This window comes from Thunnus albacares, chromosome 14 (genome assembly GCF_914725855.1).
Source record: "Thunnus albacares chromosome 14, fThuAlb1.1, whole genome shotgun sequence".
Lineage (NCBI taxonomy): Eukaryota > Metazoa > Chordata > Actinopteri > Scombriformes > Scombridae > Thunnus > Thunnus albacares.
The window spans coordinates 17,700,059-17,724,124 of NC_058119.1; the positions used below are offsets into that span (position 1 = coordinate 17,700,059).

A 24,066-nucleotide genomic window follows, 5' to 3' on the forward strand; every position below is an offset into this window, starting at 1 on the left:
AATAAAAATCCAGCATTCATGACAAAACACTATGTTAATGTTAATGTCAGCATATAGAGAACTGATAACATGCACTGATGATATAGTGGCAAAATAAACCAATCAGGTATCTTTCTCTTGAAATGGGTCTCTTTTTGTGAGCCATCAATACTCGTAAAATACAGCGAGGAACATCTCACATGATGAAATTCATACAGTTAAGGAGTTACAGATACAGCATTTTACCTTTCATACAACACTGGTCTCAAAAAGAACAAAAGCTCATCATAAAGAGCGATTACAGCATCAATATATCAGGAATACATGTTTAGAAAACTAGCTGTGGTCATAAAATAAGGGCATATTTGGAAAAAAAAAAAGGTAAAATCATAAGTAAAAAAGAAAAGCAGGCAAAAACAATTCAGTCAGTTTGGAGTTCGAATAGGCTTGGGTGAGACAAAGGTGACTCTGTCAAAAACACATGACAGTTTACTACTGCATATCTTTTTTAGCTCATGTGGCAAAACAGTGCAAATCAACAGCTTTACATTCCTTTAGTATGCATTTGTGTTCATACTTCACACAAAAAAAGCATTCGCTCATGAGAACACGTCTCAGAATAACTCCCAAAAAAGGACAAGTGATTTTTTAATATACTTATATGAGTATTTCATCATTCTCCAGGAAGTAACAGGCCACCTCTGTGTTTAACTAAACTGGGGAATGTGTGTTTTGGAGTACAGCAATGAAATGAAATTATGTACGAAAGCAATAGGTATATTTTTGTTCATTCGACTCTAAAAGACTAAAATAATCATGTTAAGCACAGTATCTGATTGGACTTCATATGTAGCTACGCACATGTAACATTTTACTCAGCGCATGATTCACAACACAGTACATTCCACTTGCTTTTAAATCACAGCCTTATGATCCCAACACGCTGCTGTTTTTGACTCCCATTACGACATTACACACTGGGCACATAAGACTACACAGCCATAACAAAGCCTTACAACTACAGACTTTTTCTGACTCATCTCCCCTGAACCAGCTCTATCTTACATGCAGCAAAACAGACAGAGTTGGCTTAATCACCAGCTTATGAAATGATTCAAATTATCTCTCAACACCTTGTGATTATGGATGAAAACGATATCCAGGTATTTAAGTGCAAAACATTCAGGGGGCCCTGTATTTACCGCAAGCTGTAATAAAGACATGGAAGGGCCCTAAATGCAGAAACAGAACAAAAAAAAGGAACATATGAGGCACTGGAGATCATTCATACTGTAGCAGGCTGTGCTTACAATGCTTCTGATAAGCATGATTGGCCTTAGCTACCTACTGCAGACTTTTAACTTTTTGAACATGCTCATAAAAGTGCATATTGTCCAGTTGGACATTTCCCAACGAGCAGAGAAGAGTTGATTAAGTGAGGGAACGGTGTTTAGGCACGTCATGCTCACTAAAGGTGGAATCAAAGCAGTGGAGACATTTTCATGTTTATCAGTAACGGTCAGAGAAATGATGCAAACTCCACCAGGAAGAGTCTGTGAGCGCAGCCAAGTTTGATTTGAGGCTATGAACCGGAGTTGTGCAGGTTCGGGATGGGGTAAAATTTGGATACTCGACTCTGGGTGGTGGGGTTAAGGCATTCGGATTCACCGCTCATCTTGAAGAAGACCTCCTGCTCCTGGAGTTTCCGTGTGAACTCATCCTCCAACGCCTGCAGGGGGCAGCAGACACAAACAACTGAGTCAACCACTGAGGATTTTATATCATGAATATGAAAAAAAAATGATCAAGGCAGCTAAGTGACAAGGCTCAATTGTGAAATTCATACAACAAATGAATAAGCACTCTGCATGAGTTTGATGCAGGACAAAGAACGACTGAAGAGAGAATTTGTGGGAGTTATACATTTTTTAGACAGAGAGTTAAAAAATATTTAATATACCTTCTTCCTGGGTCTGAGCTTCTCTCTCCACTCCTTTATCTCCTGGCTGTGCTCCTCATCCAGCTCCTTCAGCTTTTGGGTCTCATGTTCAATCAGCAGGTGGCATTTCTCATTCTGAAAGGAAATTTGGGTGAACAAATCATCTCTGGATTAATAAATAACACCTCCAGTCCTATGTACTTACTCATCTGCACTGGAATTAACTTCTGTTTCTTTGCTCTTATCTTTAGTTTAGATTTAGTTAGTTTAGATTTACTTTACCTTCTTTTGTTATCTTGAGATCAAAAAGTCCTTTAATATTATATTATTTATATTTCTTCTGGATGCTGATCCTTCTATAGTCACACCTCTGATTATAATCTTGTTATTAAAAGTTCTCCTGTTACATTCATTCTGAGTCAGTGTGGACAAGAAAGCTAGCCGAATGCTTATAATGTGAGCAGTTATGGCCTCACCTGTAGCTGCTGCAGCTCTCTGATGTTTGAGTCACACTGCAGCTGCAGATCCCTCATCTGGTTCTCATGCTTCTGGTGTTGATGGAGCCTCTCGTTCTTCTGCCTCTTTTCTTCCTGAGAAGCAAACTGGAACACACAGACAATACAAAACAGACACCTGTAATTATCTTTGTTCACAAATTCGAACCCATTAACACTGTACCAAACGGTGCTATAAAACATATGGTCTGCTTGTGCTACAGGCAATACTAGCAAACAAAAGAAGAGATTCAGCAGAAAAAAAAGTGGTTCTTGCTGCAGTGAATTTATAAGATATTTCAATATTTCCTCCAAAACTGGGAGGATGATGGAGCCAGTGAAGCTTGTGAAATGTTTACTGGAAAGTTGCTGGTCTGAGATCCAGACCGGCTGGGAAACTTAAGTGTACTGTGTTTGTGTTGGGCAGATCCCAGGCGTGATTGTATGCCAGTGACACAGTGTTGCTATAAAAAGTACATGCATGTTCAGTCACTTTTGCTTAAATGTAACAACTAGTAAATCTAAAACAGCTGTAGCATGAATCCACAGTGTCGGTACCTGTTTTATCCGTTCTCTCTCCTGTTCTGGAGTCACGCTGGCAGTGGCAGTGATGCGGAGGCTCTTCTTGAACATGGCCATGCGGGTCTTGGCCTCGCTGCGCTGGATCTTGGGCAGACGAACCCTCTCTTGGTTCTGTTTGTTCTTCATCTCCTCAATCAGCCGCTGGTTGTAGCGCTGCATCTGCTCCATCTCCTGTAAAACACACACACACACACACACACACACACGTAGAGAAATGGTCACATATGAACACACCTCATGTATTTTAATAAAGCTGCACATTTCTCCATGTCTCTTACTTTCTCATGCCTCTTCAGCAGCTGGTGTCTCTGTAGGAAGTACTGGTCTTTCAGCTGCTGCTTCAGCTGCTGGTGCTTCTCCTGCAGGTGGCGCTCCTCCAACTCCCACATGGCTGCCTCTCGAGCTGCAAAACACACGTGCACACACACACACACACACACACGCACACACACACACAGAAACATCAGGCCAGAGTTAGCAGACATGTATATGCATGTTAACTAGTGATGAGCAGTGTGATCAAAGCAAAACAGTCAGGACAAAACTGTCAGAAAATTTGACAAGCTGTAACATGTCTTGTCAAACATGTCTGAATGTCACAGTCGTTATTTATTCACTGTTGGTGAGCACAAGTCATCGCTGACATGCACTGTGTCTCAGTGAATCATGGGTAAAAAGGGGGCAGTTTTTCTACCTTTCAGACTGCTGTTGTTTTCATGTGTCTGTTATGAAAATTTACTTAAAAGAGATGTGAAACCTGCACAGGATGCTTCAGCTGAGTTTCTTGAGAGGTAACACTTCCCAAACATGTACTGATAAAAATCTGCTGATTTGGTGTTTTCAGCTGTGTTGCACATGAATGCACCACAACAACCTGATACTTCAAATTAATCAGTGCTTTCAACAACATTATTACACAATGACACAACACAAAAAAGTAAAAAAAAAAAAAGGGATCCCTGTGATTGATTTTATGCCTCATCTGATTTTTTTATCATATTGAAATCAACAGAAACCAGTGGCTGCATGTAAAGTAGTAAATGCACAAGTGTTAAGCTGTAATGAAAAGATGTGACTGATTTTGTCCGTTAAGTACTGTAGTTCTTTCTCCATCTCCCACCTCTCATCAGCTGCTGCTTGTGGTTAAGGCAGTCCCTCTCAATAGTGGCGATCTCCAGTTTGTGCTGCTGGATGATTTTCTTCAGAGCTCCATCCAGCTCCTGCTGCTGCTTCTGTAGGAACTCCTGCTCCTGAGGAGCCAGAGAAAGGGGGAACAGTGAGAAACAGCCAGAGGAAGACATGGGGGATCATACAGAGGGACAGCCAAGAGCAGAGAGAGAACAATTGCATCTTACGTATCAAAACTGCCTGAAAGTAAATTACATAATCTTATCAAGTCATCCGCTTCATGTTCAGTACAACACAGAGCACTAGATTTCACATCATCAACTGGAGTAAAGAAGAGGAGACACTCAGAGATCATGGATGGCAACGATCCACAATGGAGGTGAAGAGAGTAAGAAAGAGAAGAAAACAGTTCAGTAGACATTCAGATTCAGTTTTATGTAAGACAACATCTACATCGACATTCAAAATGTCCAGCCTACATTGTGCATGACTCATCACATACTGTGCCATGAGTCATCTATTCATTTAATTTTCTTTTCTAGCTTTATACATGATTTGACAAGATGTAATATTTTACTCTTTAGATTTCAAATACCTAGCTGGTGACAAATTGTAGGTTATGAACGGCTATTATTTAACTATGATTAAATATCATTGATCATGTAATTACACAGAATTCATTTCATCAGAAGAAAATTTCAGTTACATTTTTATTATAATACTGAGTCTAAATAAAACTGGTTAAATTGTGATGCCATAAGCAATACCACTGGCTTTAACATCCATCCTGTGAGGCAGTCAGTCTATATTTGGACCTCAGCTGACAGAGACAAACATGGATCCAGACAGAAGGGGGATCAACTACACCACCTCTGGGAAGGAGCATTGTACATGTTTACTCCCAAATTCAATCTAATCTGATGCAAAATGTGTAATACAATATAAATACCATGTAAAATACACAGACTCAATGTAGAACATTTGTGGATCAGTGGAGGGAAATACTGTGCAGGAGAGGAAGAGAGAGCCACTGCACAAACAGAGCGATGACAACACTACAGAAAAGAAAACAACAACACCGCCCATGCTTACATGTGTCGTTCTTATAAATAAAGCTAAATCATCACAGGCCCTCCTGTCGCTTAACTTGTCACACATCTAAGTATGGGCTAGAAACGGAGAGAAACGGGGCGGGGGGACTTACATCCTGCATCTGAGCGTTGAAGAGTGCACATGAGGACAACTGAAAAGACTGTATCATAACCTGGGCCACTGCCTGCGGAGGAGAGCACACAGCGCACTCGCCCTGATCAGGGACAGACATCACACAGCAGGCTGAGGATCTCTTCACTCTCACACAAACACACACACACACACACACTGATTCTTCCTAAGTTATGCGGGAGATGGCCCTTTCCCACTTTGGGAATATCGGTGAGTTTGAGGCGCACAGCATAATTCTGGGTAAATGTTAGGTGGAATTCCATTAATTAGTAATTAGAACTATTCTCATCTTCTCATGCTTGAAAGCGGCTCATGATTCCAGCACTTTATAGTTTAATCCAGCTTGCAACAGAGCAGTTTTGTTAACATACGTTCCATGCTGCTGGTTTATGAGGTGTTAAAATAGCTACCTTTCAAAGAAAAGAAAAGAATGCGTTTTTCCATGTGACTCATCACTAATTCATAAAAGATGTACAAGAAAACAAAGGTTGGAAAAGGCTGTCGGCACAGATGTCTTCTGTGGAAACAAAAGCTGTGTCTGCAGTCGCTCCTTCTTTCCTTCATCCGCTGCTCCCTACTTGCACTCCAGGGGACTCTATGTTAAGTAGGAAACTGAGAGCGGATACTTATGAATCATCATTTTTGCATCACCACTCACTGTGTGTGTGACATAACTGTGAAGTTATTAATCTCAGGAGGAAAGGTGAAGAACTGCCTTGTGGGATGTGTAGTTATAATGCTAATAGTAGTAGTAGTAGTAGTAGTAATAGATGCTATAAACTGCATTTTTTGTTTCATTTGGGGAATTTTTTAAAGTATCAAATCTATTACAATATGTCATTTTATCATGGCTGCAACTAACAATTTCTTTCATTATCAATTAATCTGCTGATTAGTTTCTTGATTAACTGTTATAGTTATAAAATGTCAGGAAATGTTAAAAAATGAGACAAATGTCTTGTTTTGTCAGATCAAACCCAAAAACATTCACTTTATTATCATAGAGGACTAAGAAAAACAGCAAATATTCACATTTAAGAAAGTCAGAACCAGTGAGGTTATGTCACTTTTGCTAAAAAAAAAATATGATTAACAATGAATTATCACAATGTTTGCTAAGTTTAATATTGTGATACTGTATTAATATCTCATAATGTTTTCTGGAAACTCAATAGTGAAACTATTAATAGATAAAATGTTGGAAGTGGCTATTTTTGGCTTATCTAGTGAGTTAAATACCTGACCAATCAAATTCTGTAAATCCAATATGGCCATAAAGCAGTTCTCTCATCATTGCCCACAATAGCCTAATACTGCCAGGGATTTTAAAGGGATAGTTACCTCAGTATAAATGGTAAGGCAAAATCTCAGACACTGTTTTGCTAATGTTGAGTGAATGTGATGAACTCTGTTGATAATGTCTGACTTTGGATAACCACCAGGCAAGGAAGTATTTGTATGAGGCTGTACTGTATCTAACACATGTATGTAAGGGTATATATAGTATATAACAAAACTGAGTACACTCATGTGCAATATCACTAAAATGTTAAATGATTCAACATTGAATTATCTTGCAATAACTAATATTTTTAGGGTGGAATGTAGCGTATTTGATCTTATTTATAATTAAAAACAAACAGGTTAGATAGACTCAACTGAAAATAAAGGCCTCAATGTACAACCTCAACGCAACCAAAGTGTGACCACTGAAACAAAAATTACTACGCCTGTGACTTTCAGTTGACACAAATTGCCTGAACAAAGAGAAGAACCTGTGAACACCACAACTTTCTCAGGTTTGAGTTATGTCTCATGTAACATGGCTCCACATGAAAAAGAATTGCCTGAACAAGTAAGAAACCAGATTGTAAGACTTCATAAAGATGAGAGAGGGTACAAGATACAAGATCATCAGTAGACTACCGAACCTAAACCAAAACACTGTTGCAGCAGTGGTTAGGAGGTACAGGAAGACCTATACAGTACTATCAATAACAGAACACACAATTCACTATTTATGCAACCTTGCATTGAAAAACAGAGGGGCAAGTGCTTCTGACTTAGCACAAGGATTATCTGTGGAAACTGGCCTTTAAGTGACTGCTCAGACAGTGCAGGAAGTCGACCTCTGCGGACGACATCCAAGAAGTAAACCACTGCTCTCAAAACGGCACAAATATGCAAGATTAAACTTTGCCAAAGAACATGAACAGAAGCCTGATGAATGCTGGCAGCACATTCTTTGGTCATATGAAACCAAAATAAATTTATTTGGATCAGATGGAGTCCAGCATGTTTGGTGTGGACCTGGCCAGGACTACCACAGTAACTGCATAGTGCCGACTGTGAAACACGGAGCTGGGAGTGTGCTCATATGGAGCTGCATGAGTGCAAAAAGTCTAGGGGAGATGACATTTATAGATGGCACAATGAAAACAGTTTGTATACCCAAATATTGAATGAAAAGATGACTCCCAGTCTTAAGGAGCTTGGCAGGAGAGGAATTTTCCAACAATGATCCCAAACACACTGCAAAAATTCCACAAGAGTTTTTAAAGAAGAAAAAAGTGAAAACTATGACCTGGCCAAGTATGTCCCCTGACTTGAATCCAACAGAACACCTTTGGAGTATTTTAAAGTGGAAGGTAGAGCAACAAAACCCCTTCCAGCAAAGAGCAGCTGAAAAGAATCATCTGTGAAGAACGACAACATCTCTCCACAGATTTGTTCTAGACTGGTATCATTCATGCCCAGGACGATCCTATCTGCCATCAAAAATAAAGGCAGTCATACAAAATATTGAAAAATAAAAGAATGGGGTCTCAACAATGACGGGTTTGCTGACTTTTGTTGCAGGTCGTTCCTAAATATGGATCTTTCATTATAGTTTAATTAGCCAAATATTCTGTTTTTTTTAAATGAATTGGCTCAATTCTTCTTGGGTTTTGTCAAAAACAAATAAAACTGTATTACATGGAAAGGATTTGTAATTACATTTTAGTGATATTGACAGGGGTGTACTCAGTTTTGTTGTATACTGTATAAAGTATATTGTCATATTGCCCAACCCTACCTAAAATGCCTAAAAAATATATATATATAGCGTACTAAGTAGTAAATAGGCAGCGATTACAGACACAGCCATAGTTTGTATTTGTGTGCATATGAAAACCTTACCAGAATAGATCAGGTTATAGGGAGAGAGAAAAGCACATGGAGAGAGAAAAGATAATCTCTTACTCTTTCACAGAGTAAGAGACAGCAGGTGATGGTTTACCTCAGCAGTCTTAAGGAGCGATAGGTCCTCCTTTATGCGTTTCATGAGCTCTTTTCTCATGTGTTTGGGTGACTGTCCAACTTCTTGTTTGGCCTAAAGTGTATGTGCAGAAACTGGTTGACGCTGTACATAATTTGAAAAGCTAACAAAGTTGGCCTACAACAGTAGAAGACATGCACGGCCCAGTTTGAGAGGAAATATGTCGCATCCAGCCACCGATTAGAAGTCAGCATGCTCAATCCCCATGGCCTGAGTTTGATGTCCTTATGAACTAGTCAGTTTTTTGATTAGTAGCTGCTCAGAGTACGTCAGAACTGTCAGCTTGAACTGCATGAGTTAGAATCATATCATGGAAAGAAAGATTTGCCTGGTACATGGTAGAAGATGTACATATGGCTCACCCTGCATTACTTTGCATTCAATTAAGTCCCACAACTATCAAGATGATTATTTTCCCTCTTGAAATCAAAGAGCAGAGTAACTGAGCTGGAATCAGTTTAACAGTCCTGACTTGTAGACTGTTCACAAGCTCTCAGTTTATAACTGCAGATTAATTTATAAATGCAGATTAGACTTCACCGATGCATCACGTTAAAATAATTAAATAAATGCTTCAAGTCTTGTTATGTTAAAGACGATTCTATATCAGTTACTCTGATGCAAGAGTTATTATTTCCCCAAATTTCCCCAAACACCACTTGGAAAAATCTTCAAAAGCTGGCCATCCCATGACCAAAGCCACCTCACACACTCACACAAAAGACATGGTTAGTTACATAGACAAAAACAGTACATTTTGAATAAGGAATACAACATTGCAAAGAACAAAAACGACACATTTCATTAGGTAATAGCGTATATTTTTGCAGCTAAAAAACACAACAGCATAAATAGCCACAGACAGAAGCAACCACTTTGAGCCAACCTGCAATAAGATGATACTTAAAATGAAAATATCCTCTACATGGCCTAGAAAAATAGCGCGAAGCACAACCACCGAGGCATCATAATGCGCAATGTAATACCAATGGCATTGTTGCCATGAAAAAGCTGCATAAAGCGAAACACACAATCTATTGACAAAGCATGTTAACACTGCCTGCCAAGCAGAGAAAGAGCCAGAAAAAGTCTAATAAAGACCTCTCATATATGTATCACAACCCCAGCACTCCATCCTCATAAGGTTTTATGCTTAGCCTGAGATTGAACTTTTATTAAATAGTTCTCTAAAAATAACAAATAGACTCAGTAGCACAGTATTGCTTGTGAGGCAACCAGAGGCCTCGGGGCAGATGAATAATGGATACAACAACATGCAGCTAGCAGCATCTAGGAGTAAGATAGCACAGTCTGCCAGTTGCTATCGTTTGCACACATACAGTACAGTCCTAAGCACGACAGCAAGGCAAACCACTCCCAGAGAAGTGATATGCCACAGAGTAAGCTGTTAAACACATGCACCATTAAACAGCTCGTATCTATGACATGCAAATGAGTGCGACCCGAACCTCCAGCAGCTAAGAGCTAATCAGCCCACTAAAAGCCACTTCCATGCAGGCACGGTCATGCATGACGTACCTCTTTCTTCCGGTTCTTGAGCATGTTTTGGAACTTGGAGAGCTCCTTGTCTTGATCCGCTTTGATGCGTTTGGCCTCGTCTCGGAGCCGGCTGGTGTGATCCTGCTCCAGGCGCTCGATGGTTTGCTTCTGCTTCTTTTCCAGGTTCTCCACTTCTTGATCATATTGACGCTTCTTAGCCTGCACAGACAGAATCACGGGACATGTCACACACACAGTGAGTGGCATCAGTGAGATGACTTGACTTATCATCAAGATGATGATAAGTGTTTATACGTGATACAATATTATAAGAGTAGGTCCCCCCGTCAGATTTACTTAAAGTGCCCCTCCACTCAAAAAATGTGTGTGGCTTATTACTTCAGTTGGATGTTTGAGCTTCACTGTGCAGAATGATGTATGTACAGTTTGACAGTAGAAGTACATATTCAGCTGCTGAAGGGGGAAAGTTTCTCTGTGCTCACCAAAAATCTAAGTTCAAGGCCCAATGAGAACTAGTTTAGAGCCAATTATGGTCCAATATGCAACTTACAAGTGTGGAAACCTTCAGTGCACATACACTGGGAATGGACTTTTCTGTGAAGTAGGACACATCTTTTATCCAGAAGTTAAATGTTTGGAATGAAAAATTTTTGCTTATTCATAGAATCTGGATTTTTCAGGGTCATTGCATGAGATGTAATTTTTGGATTTTAACAAGGTAATTGACCTTTTTTTTTGTGGAAAACTCATATCAAACATAAATTATTATTTTAAGCGTAAGAATATTTTTATATGTCGTAAAACATGTGTGGAGGGGATGTTTAACTTTGAGGTGAACTTTGAGCTCGATTCCAGGGAGGTGGCCAAATAAAAAACATCACACCACTGTGGTATGAACAGTCTGACTCACTGTAGTTTCCTGTTCAAAGCGCCGGTAGATCTGCTCTCTCTGCTGCTGCAGCTTGTTGCTGAGCTGCTGCTGAGCCCTCTGCTCTTCTTTCTGCAGGAGGCGCAGTTCTCTCAGCTCCTGCCGCCTGAGGAAACCACGCCAGCAGTGTAATTACTCACAAAAGACATTTTTTGCTTCTTTATATTTTTTTTTCTTATATGCAAATTTAATTTTTAATTCAATATTAATCAATATTTAATAGGAGACTTTTGTTTTCCAGCTTTGATGTTCCTGGTCTCCTCTTTTTGTGAATCTGTAGTTGTTAAATTGATACATGTTAACTCATACTGCATACTGATATAAGGTCATGAACCTAACATCAAATAGTCAGACAGCACTTGTGTAAACAGTCGGAGCAGCATGTCTCATGTCTTTAAAAGGCAACATGGAAGATGACAGTAACATAATGCAGTATTCATCACAGGAGATAACCCATCTGGCATTTGTAAAAAAGCTGTGGGAGCTGTGAAATGAACAAGAACTATTTAAGGCAGGCATGTTAAATAGGTCATGTCCCATATTTAGACCAACAGTATAGCAAGAAAATTAGAGACAGACATACCTCAGGAACCTCATCTCCTCGCTCTTGGTGTCGTTATCTGTCACTATTTTTGATGTTGTCACACTGACCTCCACACCATCCACCATGAACTTACGTGTCTTCTTCAGAGTCTTCTTCTGACGTTTTGACTCCTGCCAAAGAAAACAGAGATGTTTTGGGATTTCAGATGATCAAATTCGTGTTGATATTTGACAACTGAGGTTATAAGTGAGGGACAGATTATATTACCTGCATTGACACTGAGCCCCCTTCTTTGCTCTTGGACAGGAAGCTGGAGATGGACAGATTGAGGTCAAGGCTGTTGCTATCGGCAGCAGAGCTGCTTCCAGAGTCAGAGTCCTTCTCCACATCCGGCTTGATCACAGCAGGGCTTCCCTGCTCTGTCTTGGTTTCGGAATCAGTTTCACTCTCTGGGACATAGACAGAATTTTGTGATGTGCTCTCATCTGCATAAGTAGTTTTCTCCTCATCTTCCTTCACAGGGACATCCTTAGATGGGAGCGCTTGTTCCGAATCCTCAGAGGTGTCTTTGACTTCATCACAGACTCCATTTGTGAATTCAGTTGGTGCCTCCTCCTCCACGTCAATCTCCTCTCTGGCCTGATTCTCTTGTTCAGGCTGCTCTGCCTCCTCAGGGGCCTTCTCCTCAGGCTTCTCTTCTGTCACCTCACTTGGCTGATTTTCTGCAACCTCCTTCTCAACCAAAACCTCAGCAGAGGACTCATCCACATTTGCCTTTGTTTCTGTGTCTCCATCTATATTTGTATCCATTACATTTGATTCTGGGCTTGATTCTATGTTGTTCTCTTTGTCCATATTTACATCTGTGCCATTAGCCATATCTGATATTCTGTCCTCTGTCACTTTGTGTTGAGGAATCTCCTCATCTGGTTCCTTGCCTTCTTCTTCTGCCTGCTCTACTTCTGATATGGATTCTGGCTTTTCTGGTGTATCTTCAAGTTTCTCCTCTGATTCTCTAGTTTCAGTAAGCCGTTGATTTGACTCACTTTCTTCCGTACCTGCTTCTTTTTCTTCCTCTTCTGTCACCTCTTCGGGCTCTTTTTCTACCTCTAATACTTGTGGAGATTCACCCTCAGTTGTCTCTTGTTGTGTCTCCTTCGGTTCCTCTGTTGTTTCTTGACCCTCTGTCACAGGCTCTTGGGTGTGCACTGCATCTAAAGATTCTTCTGGCTGTGATACTACAGGCTCAGCAGAAATCTCTTCAGCTTGACCATCTTCTGGTTTAGGCTCTGTAGAATCTTGTGAGATAAAGTCCTTGGGTGGCTCTATTTGCCTGGAGGCCAGGTCTTCATTACTGGTATCAGACACTTCATTGAGTTTCTCCTCCTCTGTCTTGTCTACCTCACTTGTTCCCAGTCCTTCGTCAGACAGCTTATCACTGGTCCTGTCCTCAGTAGCTTCAGCCTCAGTCTTTTCTGTAACGGATTCCAGCGTGGAAGGAGTTGGTGGAACTTTGTCATCCTCTGAGCTGGCCACACTGGCATCTGATGGTGCTCGCTTGTGTCCAGAAGCCGCCTGAGCCAAAAGTTAGAAAAATATGGAAAGTTTTTCATGAGGATAAGTTTGATTGATTCCAAAAAACAATAACTTTCAGAGCTCATATGCCATTTGAGTAATATTATGAAATTATATTATAAAACTACATACCAGAGGTGTTTCAGCCTCTTCCTCCTCTTCTTCCTCTTTACTGTCCTCAATCTCCTCTGTGACTTCAGCTTTGGCCTCAGCTATGAGCTCTCTGAGAGGTTTGCTATCAGTTACACTAGTGACAAAAGGATGCTACAAGGATGGAAAGGGAAACAAGAACAAAATGAAATGTAAATCTCGATCCATCACAAACTGTCGGGCAGAATCAAATACAAGCAAAAACAGCAAAACAGTAAAATAACACCCTTTAAAATAAGATAAATTCAGATTCATATTCTTTTAAGTGTATGCATTCTTTGGGTTATACTGTAGGCTGTGTAAATAGTTGCATACTGTGTGATAACAGGAGGGCAGCTTACCTGTAGAAGCTGTACAGGGCCCCACCTATTGTCCACATTCTTATCAAGTGCTTTCCGCAGGAAGTCACTGAATTCTGGTGACCTTACAAGAATAAATAACAAAGAGTTTGCTGAACATAAAACACAGTCAAAGCCCCTGGGTCCTGCTTTGTGCAATAAAATTAATACAATTCTTTCCCCTGTGGCCATTTAACTAAGCATTAACAATTTATAGCCCTTTCGCACATTAAACAGTCCGGAAACATTCCAGTGCCACCACTCTAGTTATCACCAGTACGCCATCTCACCAGCGAGAGGGATGCATGAGTGTGGGCGGCTCGGACTTGGCTATTTTCAGCAGCACTCTCATGGGATTCATCTCGTGGTTGGGTGGCTCAATCTGCGCCAGCTCTATCAGGGTCACCCCGAGGGACCAGATGTCGGCCTTGTAGTCGTATGGACGGTCCTTGGAAGTTTCGCACATCACCACCTCTGGGGCCATCCTGCATAATGAGAAGTCAGTGGATTTGTAATTAGCATTAAGGAGAATTTGGACTGCATGTGAATGTGTGCATTCAGGAGTGTTCTTTGATATCTTTCTGATACATACAGGGTAATGCTATTTCCTTTACTTTTGGAGGGAAACATAAAAATAGAATGTGTGCATTTGGGTCTGTAAAGATAGGAAGCCTATTCACCATTTAAAGCTGAGGTCATCAAACACTCAGCTGTATTTAACTTGCTGATTAGGCTTTTCCCATTATCCCTCATTCCATGACAGCTTTTGTGATACCACATTGAAAAATAATCACCCCTGGCTGTGGGACACGCTAGGACAATTATGGATGGAGAGGGGTGAATACCCCCTTGTATCCAGGCAGCATGACTCACCAATACGGAGTGCCGATGAAAGAGTCTCTTCTCTGTAACGTCTTGGTATTTTTAGCAGACACCCCAAAGTCAGCTGAAAGAGGAAATGAATTAATATTCTCTTTTTCAATGAATCAACCTCAACTGTACAATGACACTTCCTGTATTTAACAGTGAATTCATTGCAACTGAAGATATGAAATAGCAGACATCATTCTTAACTAACCTGATTCATGCTTTCAAATATGAAGCCCATAAGTGGACAGAAAAGTCTCAATATTCCTTTTATAATGCTCTCAGAGTCCATCATCACTTCCAGCAGTTATATTACCTGTGCGACTATTTTAGCCTGCTCTCTTTTTCTCTTACGGTATGCAGAGAGCTCTATCATTAAGTCCCTGGTGACTGCTTGATAATTATTGTTTGCCAGGCTCCGTCATGACCCTCTGCCTACAGAACGTGAATCATCCGGGAACCAGCAGCTTCGGATGCAACAGCAGCAACATGAATACTTCTGAAATATTATGTAACCAGTTCAATGTATCACCAACCAGTTCTGTCCTTTAGGGCTACAGAAAACACATTACTTTGTTTTGTAACTTTTTTGCACTTGAAAATGCACCAAACGGCACATGAATGACTCATTCCAATTTTACAGTGCAATGCATTTGTCGCCACTGTCCCCAAAGTCACATAGCTCAGCTGGTTGCTACAGCACTGATGGAGAAGGGATCCAAAATTGACTTTACTAATTAGCTTTTTAAGCCTATTAGTGTTAGCCCTGCAGGAAAGTTCTGAGTGGCCACCGAGGACACAAGCTGAGAGAGAAATCAACAATGAATCAGCTATTGTTCTGTGTAGTATCCTAAAGAGTATCTTGACATGTGCTTAGCTGGAAGATGAGTGATCGTTCAATTCTGAATAACCCTTCACAATTTATGAAACATTAAGATGGCATATGTAGCAGCAAAGATTAGAGATTTTTTTTTTTTTTTTACCAAGTTTCACATCTCCCTCCAAGGAGAGGAGAATATTCCCAGCTTTCAAGTCTCTGTGGATGACCTTGTTCTCATGGAGGTAGATTAAGGCATCCAAGGTCTGTTTACACACCACGCGGATCTGGGGCTCTGTCAGTGGCCGCTCGAGTTCTGTGGATAAATGGACAGATAGTTCATGAGTCATATTTTGATCCAGATCGTGTTATTATTGTGATGAACTTTTACAAACAGATTGGGCCATTTTTACATGTAAATATCAAGTGTGATGGCCTGATGGTATCCAATAGCAACCAGATGACAAAACTCCACCCTTTCACAAGCCAGCATGTATGACTGGACAAGTCTGGTGGAAGAAATTTGTAATAGGTGAGTCACACAACAGATCAGAATCCACCAACATTCAACAGTGGACTGAATTAAAGGGTATCCGCTATGTTAAAATAATTCACACATAAGATGTGGAGAGGTGTTTCTTCAAGCCTCAAAGTAAGAGAAAGAATCTGCAGGCATTAGAAGTGGACTAACCACTCCTTGAAATCTGAGCTACAATAATTATACACTTGGAATGGTCTCTTCAACTGGGGAGAAGGAAAAAAATCCCACAGAGGCTTCTGGATGGAATAAAAAGCGTTGGCACTTGGGGATAGAGCAAAGAAAAAGCACCAGAACTTTATAGTGTTTTTCACTTTCCCTGAATGAATGAGGGACTTACCCAGCATGATGGCATCCACTGCGCCACCCGCACAGAACTCAATCAGAATCTGCAACAGTAAAACAAAAGAAAATGAAACTATAAGAAGAATGAAGTGTAATGTAATGCACCCCAACATTAAAACTCTAACTAAGCAAATTATTTGTTTAAAAAAGGAACATGTCATCCAAGGTAGATGAATCACATGAGCTTTATAGGAAATACATCAGCACCCCTATTCTATGTTATTGATTACACTGTGAAGACATTCCAAGAAGCTGATCAATCAGACATTAAACCACCATACTGAGCATCCTCTACAAACATATCCTTTCTTTTCCATTTCAGAACAATCTTTATGTTCCAGTCCTGCCAGGTATAGACAATGACGGGGATCATTTCCTTGTTTGTCATTGTAGGATTATTTTCAATGCAATGCACCTGTTCTTCAGGATTTTTATGAAAAAAGTGTGCAGAGGATGGTAGTGATGGTTGATCATCCTATTTGAACTTTTCAAAAAAAAGGGGGAAAAAAAAAGTATTCCGCGCAAGTGTAAACGCCTTGTTGACTCACATCCAGGATATTTCATCACACATTCTGATGAAAAAAATATTTCCTCATTTTGTTAAGTCAAGATGTCAGATGTAGCACAGACAATTTCATTCCTGGAGGAGATACTGTTAAATGCTTATCACATATAACTGTCCAAGCTCTTTATACTATATCTAACCTATATCATTTGCATTAGGGGAAAATGTGAGTAGAAGTATCCTAATGAAATAAGCCAGCCAGAGTCAATAAATTAAACAGCCTAATTTATTGATTTATTCATTTACTTGTCTACTGCTGAATGAAAGTCTATATAATATACCACTTAAAATTAAAAGTTGATTTGAGCAATACTCAACAGAAGTGCCTTCAACACAGAATAAATCTGCTAAAACCAAATGACCCGCTGTTGAATAATACAACAATGAAACACAGTTAAGTCTGTGAGGCAGCAGTGCATTAGATAAACACAACATAATTCCCTAATACTGTTACCGAGATGTAAAACTGACCAGTGTCTGACCTCAGTTGTAACAGCTGATGTAATGTACCCTACCGCCGCTTTATCTGTATTGGCTTTGCCAGCACGTTACTTGGCAGCTCGTGGTATCAGATGATACATGAAAATCAATCAAAGCTACAACCGAGCACTCTCTTCTATTCAGGGACTCAAACAAAGAGAGACAAGAGGGAAAACCTAGTGGTTGTTCCTGTTCTGCATAACAATTTATTGTGCCACAAGTTTGTAATTTACATTCTTGTGATTCTGACAGATGTTACAACTCTGAACAAATTCAAATTTGCTGATCATAATCTTAAATTGAACATCACGCATGCAAATAAATCCTCTCATTTTAAGCAACATATTTGTATTGACTAATCTTTTGTAGGAAAAGGAACATATTGTACATTAACTCAACACCCAACACATGCAAAACAAAGGCAGTTACACATTAAAGACGGGGCCGGAGGGATAACCTGCATGCAGATCTGAATTATTCACAGGCACTTTCTCCAGCCACCACAACCACTCCATTATCTTCCCATAGATGTGGCCAGTCCACAAGGGATGGTCACATGACACCACCTGCCAGGACCTAATTGCTCGGGGGCCTCTTACTGCACACAGCATGAGATCTACTGACTATGTATTAAACGGCACTGTGACTCAACTTTCCGCTCGTGGCAACAAAGCTTAATAAGGGTATTAAAATAAGCAGATGCAGCACTCTTTTAAAATGAGCCCTTGTCACTAAATAAGCTCAAAATGGGAGGTGTTCAGTTATTTGACAAACAGGATACTGTTGAAAAACTATTTATTACACAATCTCTATAGATTACATCACAGCACAATACTCACTTAAAGATACTACCCATCACTCTCTTATTGTGGGGCCATTTCATTAAACTGCATTATACTGTACTATTGTTGTTGATATTGTGTCCACTTCATGTGTAATATACAGTGTGTTGGTGAAACAAACAGAATATCAACCCGTAACTTGCATACTGCTTCACTAATTAACATAATTAGGGCTACAACAATTAGTTTCATTATCGATTAAGATGCCAATTATTTTCTCAATTAATCGTTTTGTCTATAAAATGTCAGAAAATATTGATGCCTGTCATAATTTCTTAGAGCCCAAGGTGACATCTTCAAATGTTGTGTTTTGTTTGACCAAAAAAATCCAAACATATTCACTTTACTAAGTGGGCTGCATTTATATGGCGCCTTTCTGGTCTTCCAACCACTCAAAGCGCTTTACACTACACGCCAACATTCACTCATTCACACACACATTTATATACTGACGGCAGAGGCAGAAGGTGCCAACCTGCTCATCAGGAGGACTTTCTAATGCTCATTCACACACCGATGGCGCAGCCTTCGGGAGCAATTTAGGGTTCAGTGTCTTGCCCAAGGACACGCCGGGGATCAAACAGCCCATGTTTCGATTAGTGGACGACCCACTCTACCTCTGAGCCACAGTCGCCCCACTATTAAGTATGACACATAAAGCTTCAAATCCTCACATTTGAGAAACTGCAAACGTCAAATGTTCAACCTTTTTTTGGCAAAAAAAGGACGAAAAACAATTATTTGATTATCAAAATAATCAGTGATTCATTTTCTGTCAATGGACTAATTGATTAATCGATTAATTGTTGCAGCTCTAAACATAATCCATAAATTAAAATGGATTTACATGTATTTTAAATGGATACATTTATAATACATTATTATATATGGTTTTTTTTTTCAAATTATGAACCGTGACTGATGAGAAGTCAGGCAAATCTGAAGTTGAACACACAGTACTAGCCTCTTATTAGGCTCTGACTGTGTCACATTGTCAGTTTTAAACTCTTCAAATGTAGGCGACAGGAAAAAATGCACTGCTCTTATCCTTTAATTTAATGATATACTGTAAGAGTCCTTTGGGAAACAGCATAACGAATAGTGGCTTGCGATGAATTTGTGTGTCTCCATGCGTGACTGGTTCACTGCCTCTGTGTCTCCTTGGCTTCAAATCAACAGCAACACACGAGCAAACAAAAAAACAGTTCCCTCAGTCAGGCACTTACTTACCCAAAGTTTTCCTTCAAAATAGAAGGCATCCAGCAGTTTAACAATGTGATGATGGTTACAGGAGGCCAGAATGTCAATCTCTACCATGTAGTCCTCCAACTCATCCTCTGTCTTTGTGTCAATAACCTTGGCGGCAGCGAGGGTCCCATTCTGCTTGTTTTGAGCCTAAAATTGACAAAGGCAAAAAATGGGAAATCTTGGTTACATTCTCACAATTCAAGGTGTATAAATGATGAAATAAGGAGAGAGACAACAAAGAGAGGGATTGTGTCAAAGAGTATGTTTTCAATATATTTCTAATACTTGATGGCCGAGCTACTGAACAATCAGCTTGGCTAGAGTGGCTGTTGTGAAGGGACATCCATCAACATTAACAATTTCCTTTCAGACAAAAGCAATTTTGGAGGAGGAACAATAAGCACTGGAGCACTTTATAGCGTGTGTAGCTGAATGCAATCTCCTAGGAGGATCACATCTCTATAAATACATTTCATAGAGACTTTATGATAACAGGTTGTTATATTCTGAAAAGGAAAATAACTGTAGAAAAAACCCCCACAGAACCCATTTCAAGTCAAAATATTTACAATATACCCCATCATCTTCTGACCTACTCTAACACAAACGGTTCTTGTGAAGCGTGCTCACTTCCTCGTCTTCTTTCTTTCCTTTCACTTAGACACGCCTACCGTAAAGTCAGATGTGAAGTTCGAGTTGCAGCAATTTAGACATTATAGCAAATTAACAATTATTTAATAGGCCTTCTGATTGGGGAAAAAGCTTATGTTCATCTATACTGTGGTAACACACACACACACACACCACACTTTCTCACTTTCATATTCCCCATTAGGCTGCACTGAAGAGAATAATACAAAAAAATTCCCATGCCTCCTGTCAAACAACAACAAACTGAGGAGTTCTTTTAGGGCCAGCTTTGGACTTCATGTTTATGGATACAGACATAATCTCTGGGAGTTAAGGAAAAAGAAAAGGGAGGGAGAGCTAGAATGTGTCAGACCCTATATTTACACATTTCTGACCTGATACACACCCTGTCTCTTTCCCTTTGTGCTAGCTGACGCCTCTCTCAATTTTTGTCTCTCATAAAACAGGTACATGAATTTGACGATGTGAGTGATGGGCGATGTGTGAAGAGATATAGATTATATAAGCAGTTCACAGTAGGTGTTAACAATGTCTTTGGCATGTCTCTTTACTAATTAAATGTACAGTAGAACCATCATGTTAGATGTGTATATGAAGTCAGAACTGTTTTGCTGGCAATCACCCTGCCCAAATGAGGCAGCCATCAAAAGCCTGTGAAATAACTGATGAAGTATGTTAATAGTATTGTGAACGGCAACCCCCCCCCCCCCCCCCCCCCCCCCAACGCTCTCTGTGGGAACAAGGAGTCAATACATTGTAAAGGTGTATATTTATCAGCATATTTATTTTCTTCTGAGAGGGCATGAAAGTCTTCTGGCTTTTGTCACAGTTTGCTAATCAAATAATAAGGCTTGGAAACTGGCAGATGAAGATTTCTGGGCTATTAGCTGTATTATTTGATCACAAGAGTTCCAGGAAGGAACCATGTAAGAGCCACAGAGAGAGTGAGCAAGAGAAAGCTGTTCAACAGGGTTTACTGCAATAAAATGGTCCTGAATTGATGACGGCATGGAGGTGCATGCAAAGTTGATTTCCACCAATTGTGTGTGTTAGATTTGTATCATACACCTTACATTTCCTGGAAGTTGTTCAAACAGGTTGTATTTAAATTATGTTTAAAAAAGGAAAACTCAAGGACATACAGTATACTGGTCTATGGACAAGGCTGAATTTCTCTCATGTTGTTGACCTTTTCAAAAGGTGATCTCAGCCCAACACAAATTCACACAAAGATAACCTGCACAGGTACGTCAGCTAGCAGCAGAGATTACAGGTGGTGGACACAAAACCTTGAATACCTTGTGATAAAATACAATCCAACACCACACACTACAGCTTTAGAAATAACCACAGAAGGAAACAACTGCTCTCTCCACTACTCTCTCAACAAAAACAGAAAATTATAATCTCCACAAAGGTAGCTAGCTATTTTTATTCAATTGCATGATGCTGTTCTGGTGTTACTGATATTAGCCTATGTCCACCTCATGTATAATGTTCAGTATGTGTTGATGAAACAAAAAGACCATCAACCTCAAGTGAGAAATTGTTAACCACTACACTAAATTTACGCACACACCTGTCACAATGTAAGGCATTATCTACTGTCCACTGTCAATGTAAACAAAGTCCATTTTCACAACTGCCCAATTCTACAAGGCTGGCAATAACATGTTTGTCTTTAAAGGCACCTGCTCTCAGGATTTTTTTTTTTTAAACAGCTTATCAGTGTGTCCTGGGATCTCTCCACGCAACCTTAGACAATCCAGTTTGGCATCTGTGAGGCTGTGTTTATTCTGTGGTAGAGAACCACTCCTTCAACAGTTTGACTGAGGCCAAGTGCAACTCAATGACAAGGCAAAGTCATAATTATAACCCGAAAATGTCGCTGGGCCTACCTAAAACCTCAAAAATAGGAAATGCCCCTGACACAGTTAGGTGGCGAGTTAAAGCTGTTACTACACACAGAGACCTAGTTTATCTTTTTTTGTATTTCCTCACCGGTTAGATTCAAGTAGGCCATGTGTTAGGCAAGTGACAGTTAGAATACAGGATGCAGTGTGAGTAAACTGTCATAGCAAACATTTGAATCGTAAATTTTAATTAATGAGGGTCTAAGGATGTGGCCTGACCGTGGGTTGTCACTGCTGTCATCTAATGATGTAAATTATGACCTGCAGACAGCAACATGAAACACAGCGGAACCAAGTGTCTACGAAATGGGTTAGAAAATCCCAAAGCGGGCGTAATATGTTATTATTACCTTGTATACTTTCCCAAACGCTCCATCTCCAAGTTCCCCAATGATGTCCCAAATCTCCTCTGGGTTGACGTCTCTGTGTACATGTTCATACTGCTTCTTCTTCTTATCAGGCCCTAACTTGAATATCTTCCGAAAATTGAAAAAAGACATCTTTTTTCGGATGTAGCTCAACTACAGTGCCGTGGATGCAGTCTGTTCGGTTATTTCCGCCAAGAAATGAACAGTAGCGGTCCCTCCCGATGCGGAGTTCAAAACGGCTATCGAAATAACAGCATACAGGCGGTGAACGGAGACAGACAATATGCTGCTGTAGCCATTCAGCTAATGATAATGTCAATTATAACTTCCCCTCGACGGCAGTTAGTCACAATCACATCATAGCTAGCAGTGTTCACAGGACGCTGGTCGAGAAGGTGAAGGATACAGAGAAGAGTTCGCTGTTCCGCACAGGCTGGTGTTTCCGTTTTCAACGGCTGAAATGAAATGACACAACAAATACCGACCGTAGCATCACACTCAACACGACGTTTTCATTATTTTTTTTAACGTTACCACGAAAAAAACAGGCAGTCAAAGGACCCCATGCCTCGGTTGGCTGACCACACAGAAGTTAGCGGACCAGCGTCTAGGTAGCTAACGGAAATATTTTGAATTTCCGTTAAAGCCGTTGAAAAATAAAACCGTTACGAACAGTCATACAAGGGACTTAGTACATATCATAGAAACGTTTAACCGTCAATGAAGAACTCGTGGTTGCTTTGATATCAGCCGTTTTGCATCAAGCGTACGTTACATCTGTTTTGTTGGATGAAAACGCATTTTCCACAGAACACATCATCCTTAAATGTCTCAAGTGTGAAAGTGTGTTTTGCTAGGTTGGTTTTGGATTGTCGCAGCAACGCAAAAGACCCACTCAAATGCTTTTACGTCGGAGGCTAAATGGAGATGTTTCCGCTGTTAGTTGTTTTATCACTAGTTAGCTTGACGCAGTTGGGTAGCTGTATCGGTTTCCTGAATCTCTTCGACAGGACGTTTTCTACCACGCATGCTGCTCGTGTTCCTGTCGTCATGATGAGAGAAAAAAAATGGTAGAAGTTGTTTCAGCATGTAGCCTCAGTTAGGGCCAACATAATGATGCAAGGAGTCAGCTGATGCAACTGATCAGTTCAGCTAATTCATAATCATAAAGCAGTCATGTGCTGTGCTTTCTGTGAATTACTGCAGCAGATGGTTATGGCTAGATCAATGTTTGTTTTTTCTTGTTACCAGTTATTTATTGTATCAATAAAGAAATAAAAAACGTAGCACAAAATCAAACAGATCTGGAGAGAAGTGATAGGCGCAGACTAGTACATGGCAATGCAAAACATTAAATGAAATAAAGAACATTTACTTTAACAAGTTCAGGTCTTTAATTTCAGATTTCAAAGAGCTTAATGACCTCTCAAAATTAAAAAATACTCCTAGGAGAAGGAGACAGGGCATATCTTGCTGCCCAATATGTATCAACATACCACAAACTGAGGGACAGTGAATGACCCCCACACACACACACACACATTCACACTCCCACTTCATTAGGTAAGTTACACCTCTGCAATCTAATGCAATCCAATACAACAGCTCTGCCATAAATCCTAAATTTATGAAGTTTATACATTTTCAGTTTTTGTTGACATTGTCAGAAACGTGATAATTCTACTTTATGTTTATTATTGAGGTCGTAGTG

General features: G+C 40.0%; 1 protein-coding gene across 2 annotated transcripts; it reads right to left on the bottom strand.

Moving 5' to 3' along the window:
• Positions 1-146: 146 nt before the first annotated feature.
• Positions 147-23,384, bottom strand: slka (STE20-like kinase a). Of its 2 annotated transcripts, XM_044373235.1 has the most exons (19): positions 22,338-23,384; positions 19,406-19,570; positions 16,284-16,332; positions 15,572-15,721; positions 14,595-14,667; positions 14,012-14,206; positions 13,725-13,806; positions 13,366-13,497; positions 11,926-13,233; positions 11,698-11,828; positions 11,097-11,220; positions 10,205-10,384; positions 5,327-5,398; positions 4,115-4,244; positions 3,273-3,397; positions 2,971-3,165; positions 2,395-2,520; positions 1,940-2,053; positions 147-1,708 (listed from the first exon to the last, which is right to left on the bottom strand). In XM_044373235.1, the coding sequence occupies exons 1-19, from the start codon at positions 22,485-22,487 to the stop codon at positions 1,562-1,564; spliced, it is 3,648 nt and encodes a 1,215-aa protein (XP_044229170.1). In that variant the 5' UTR covers positions 22,488-23,384; the 3' UTR covers positions 147-1,561. The 2 variants fall into 2 exon arrangements, with proteins under 2 accessions (XP_044229170.1, XP_044229171.1); XM_044373236.1 differs by lacking the exon at positions 5,327-5,398 and having other exon boundaries at positions 22,338-23,377.
• Positions 23,385-24,066: the final 682 nt, after the last annotated feature.

Excerpts from the sequence above, each read along its gene's own strand:
- slka (XM_044373235.1), bottom strand. The coding sequence starts at position 22,487 with ATGTCTTTTTTCAATTTTCGGAAGATATTCAAGTTAGGGCCTGATAAG. Across the intron at positions 19,571-22,337 it reads CGTTTGGGAAAGTATACAAG|GCTCAAAACAAGCAGAATGG; the intron begins GTAATAATAACA and ends TGTCAATTTTAG. Across the intron at positions 3,398-4,114 it reads CAAGCAGCAGCTGATGAGAG|CTCGAGAGGCAGCCATGTGG; the intron begins GTGGGAGATGGA and ends TGTGTTTTGCAG.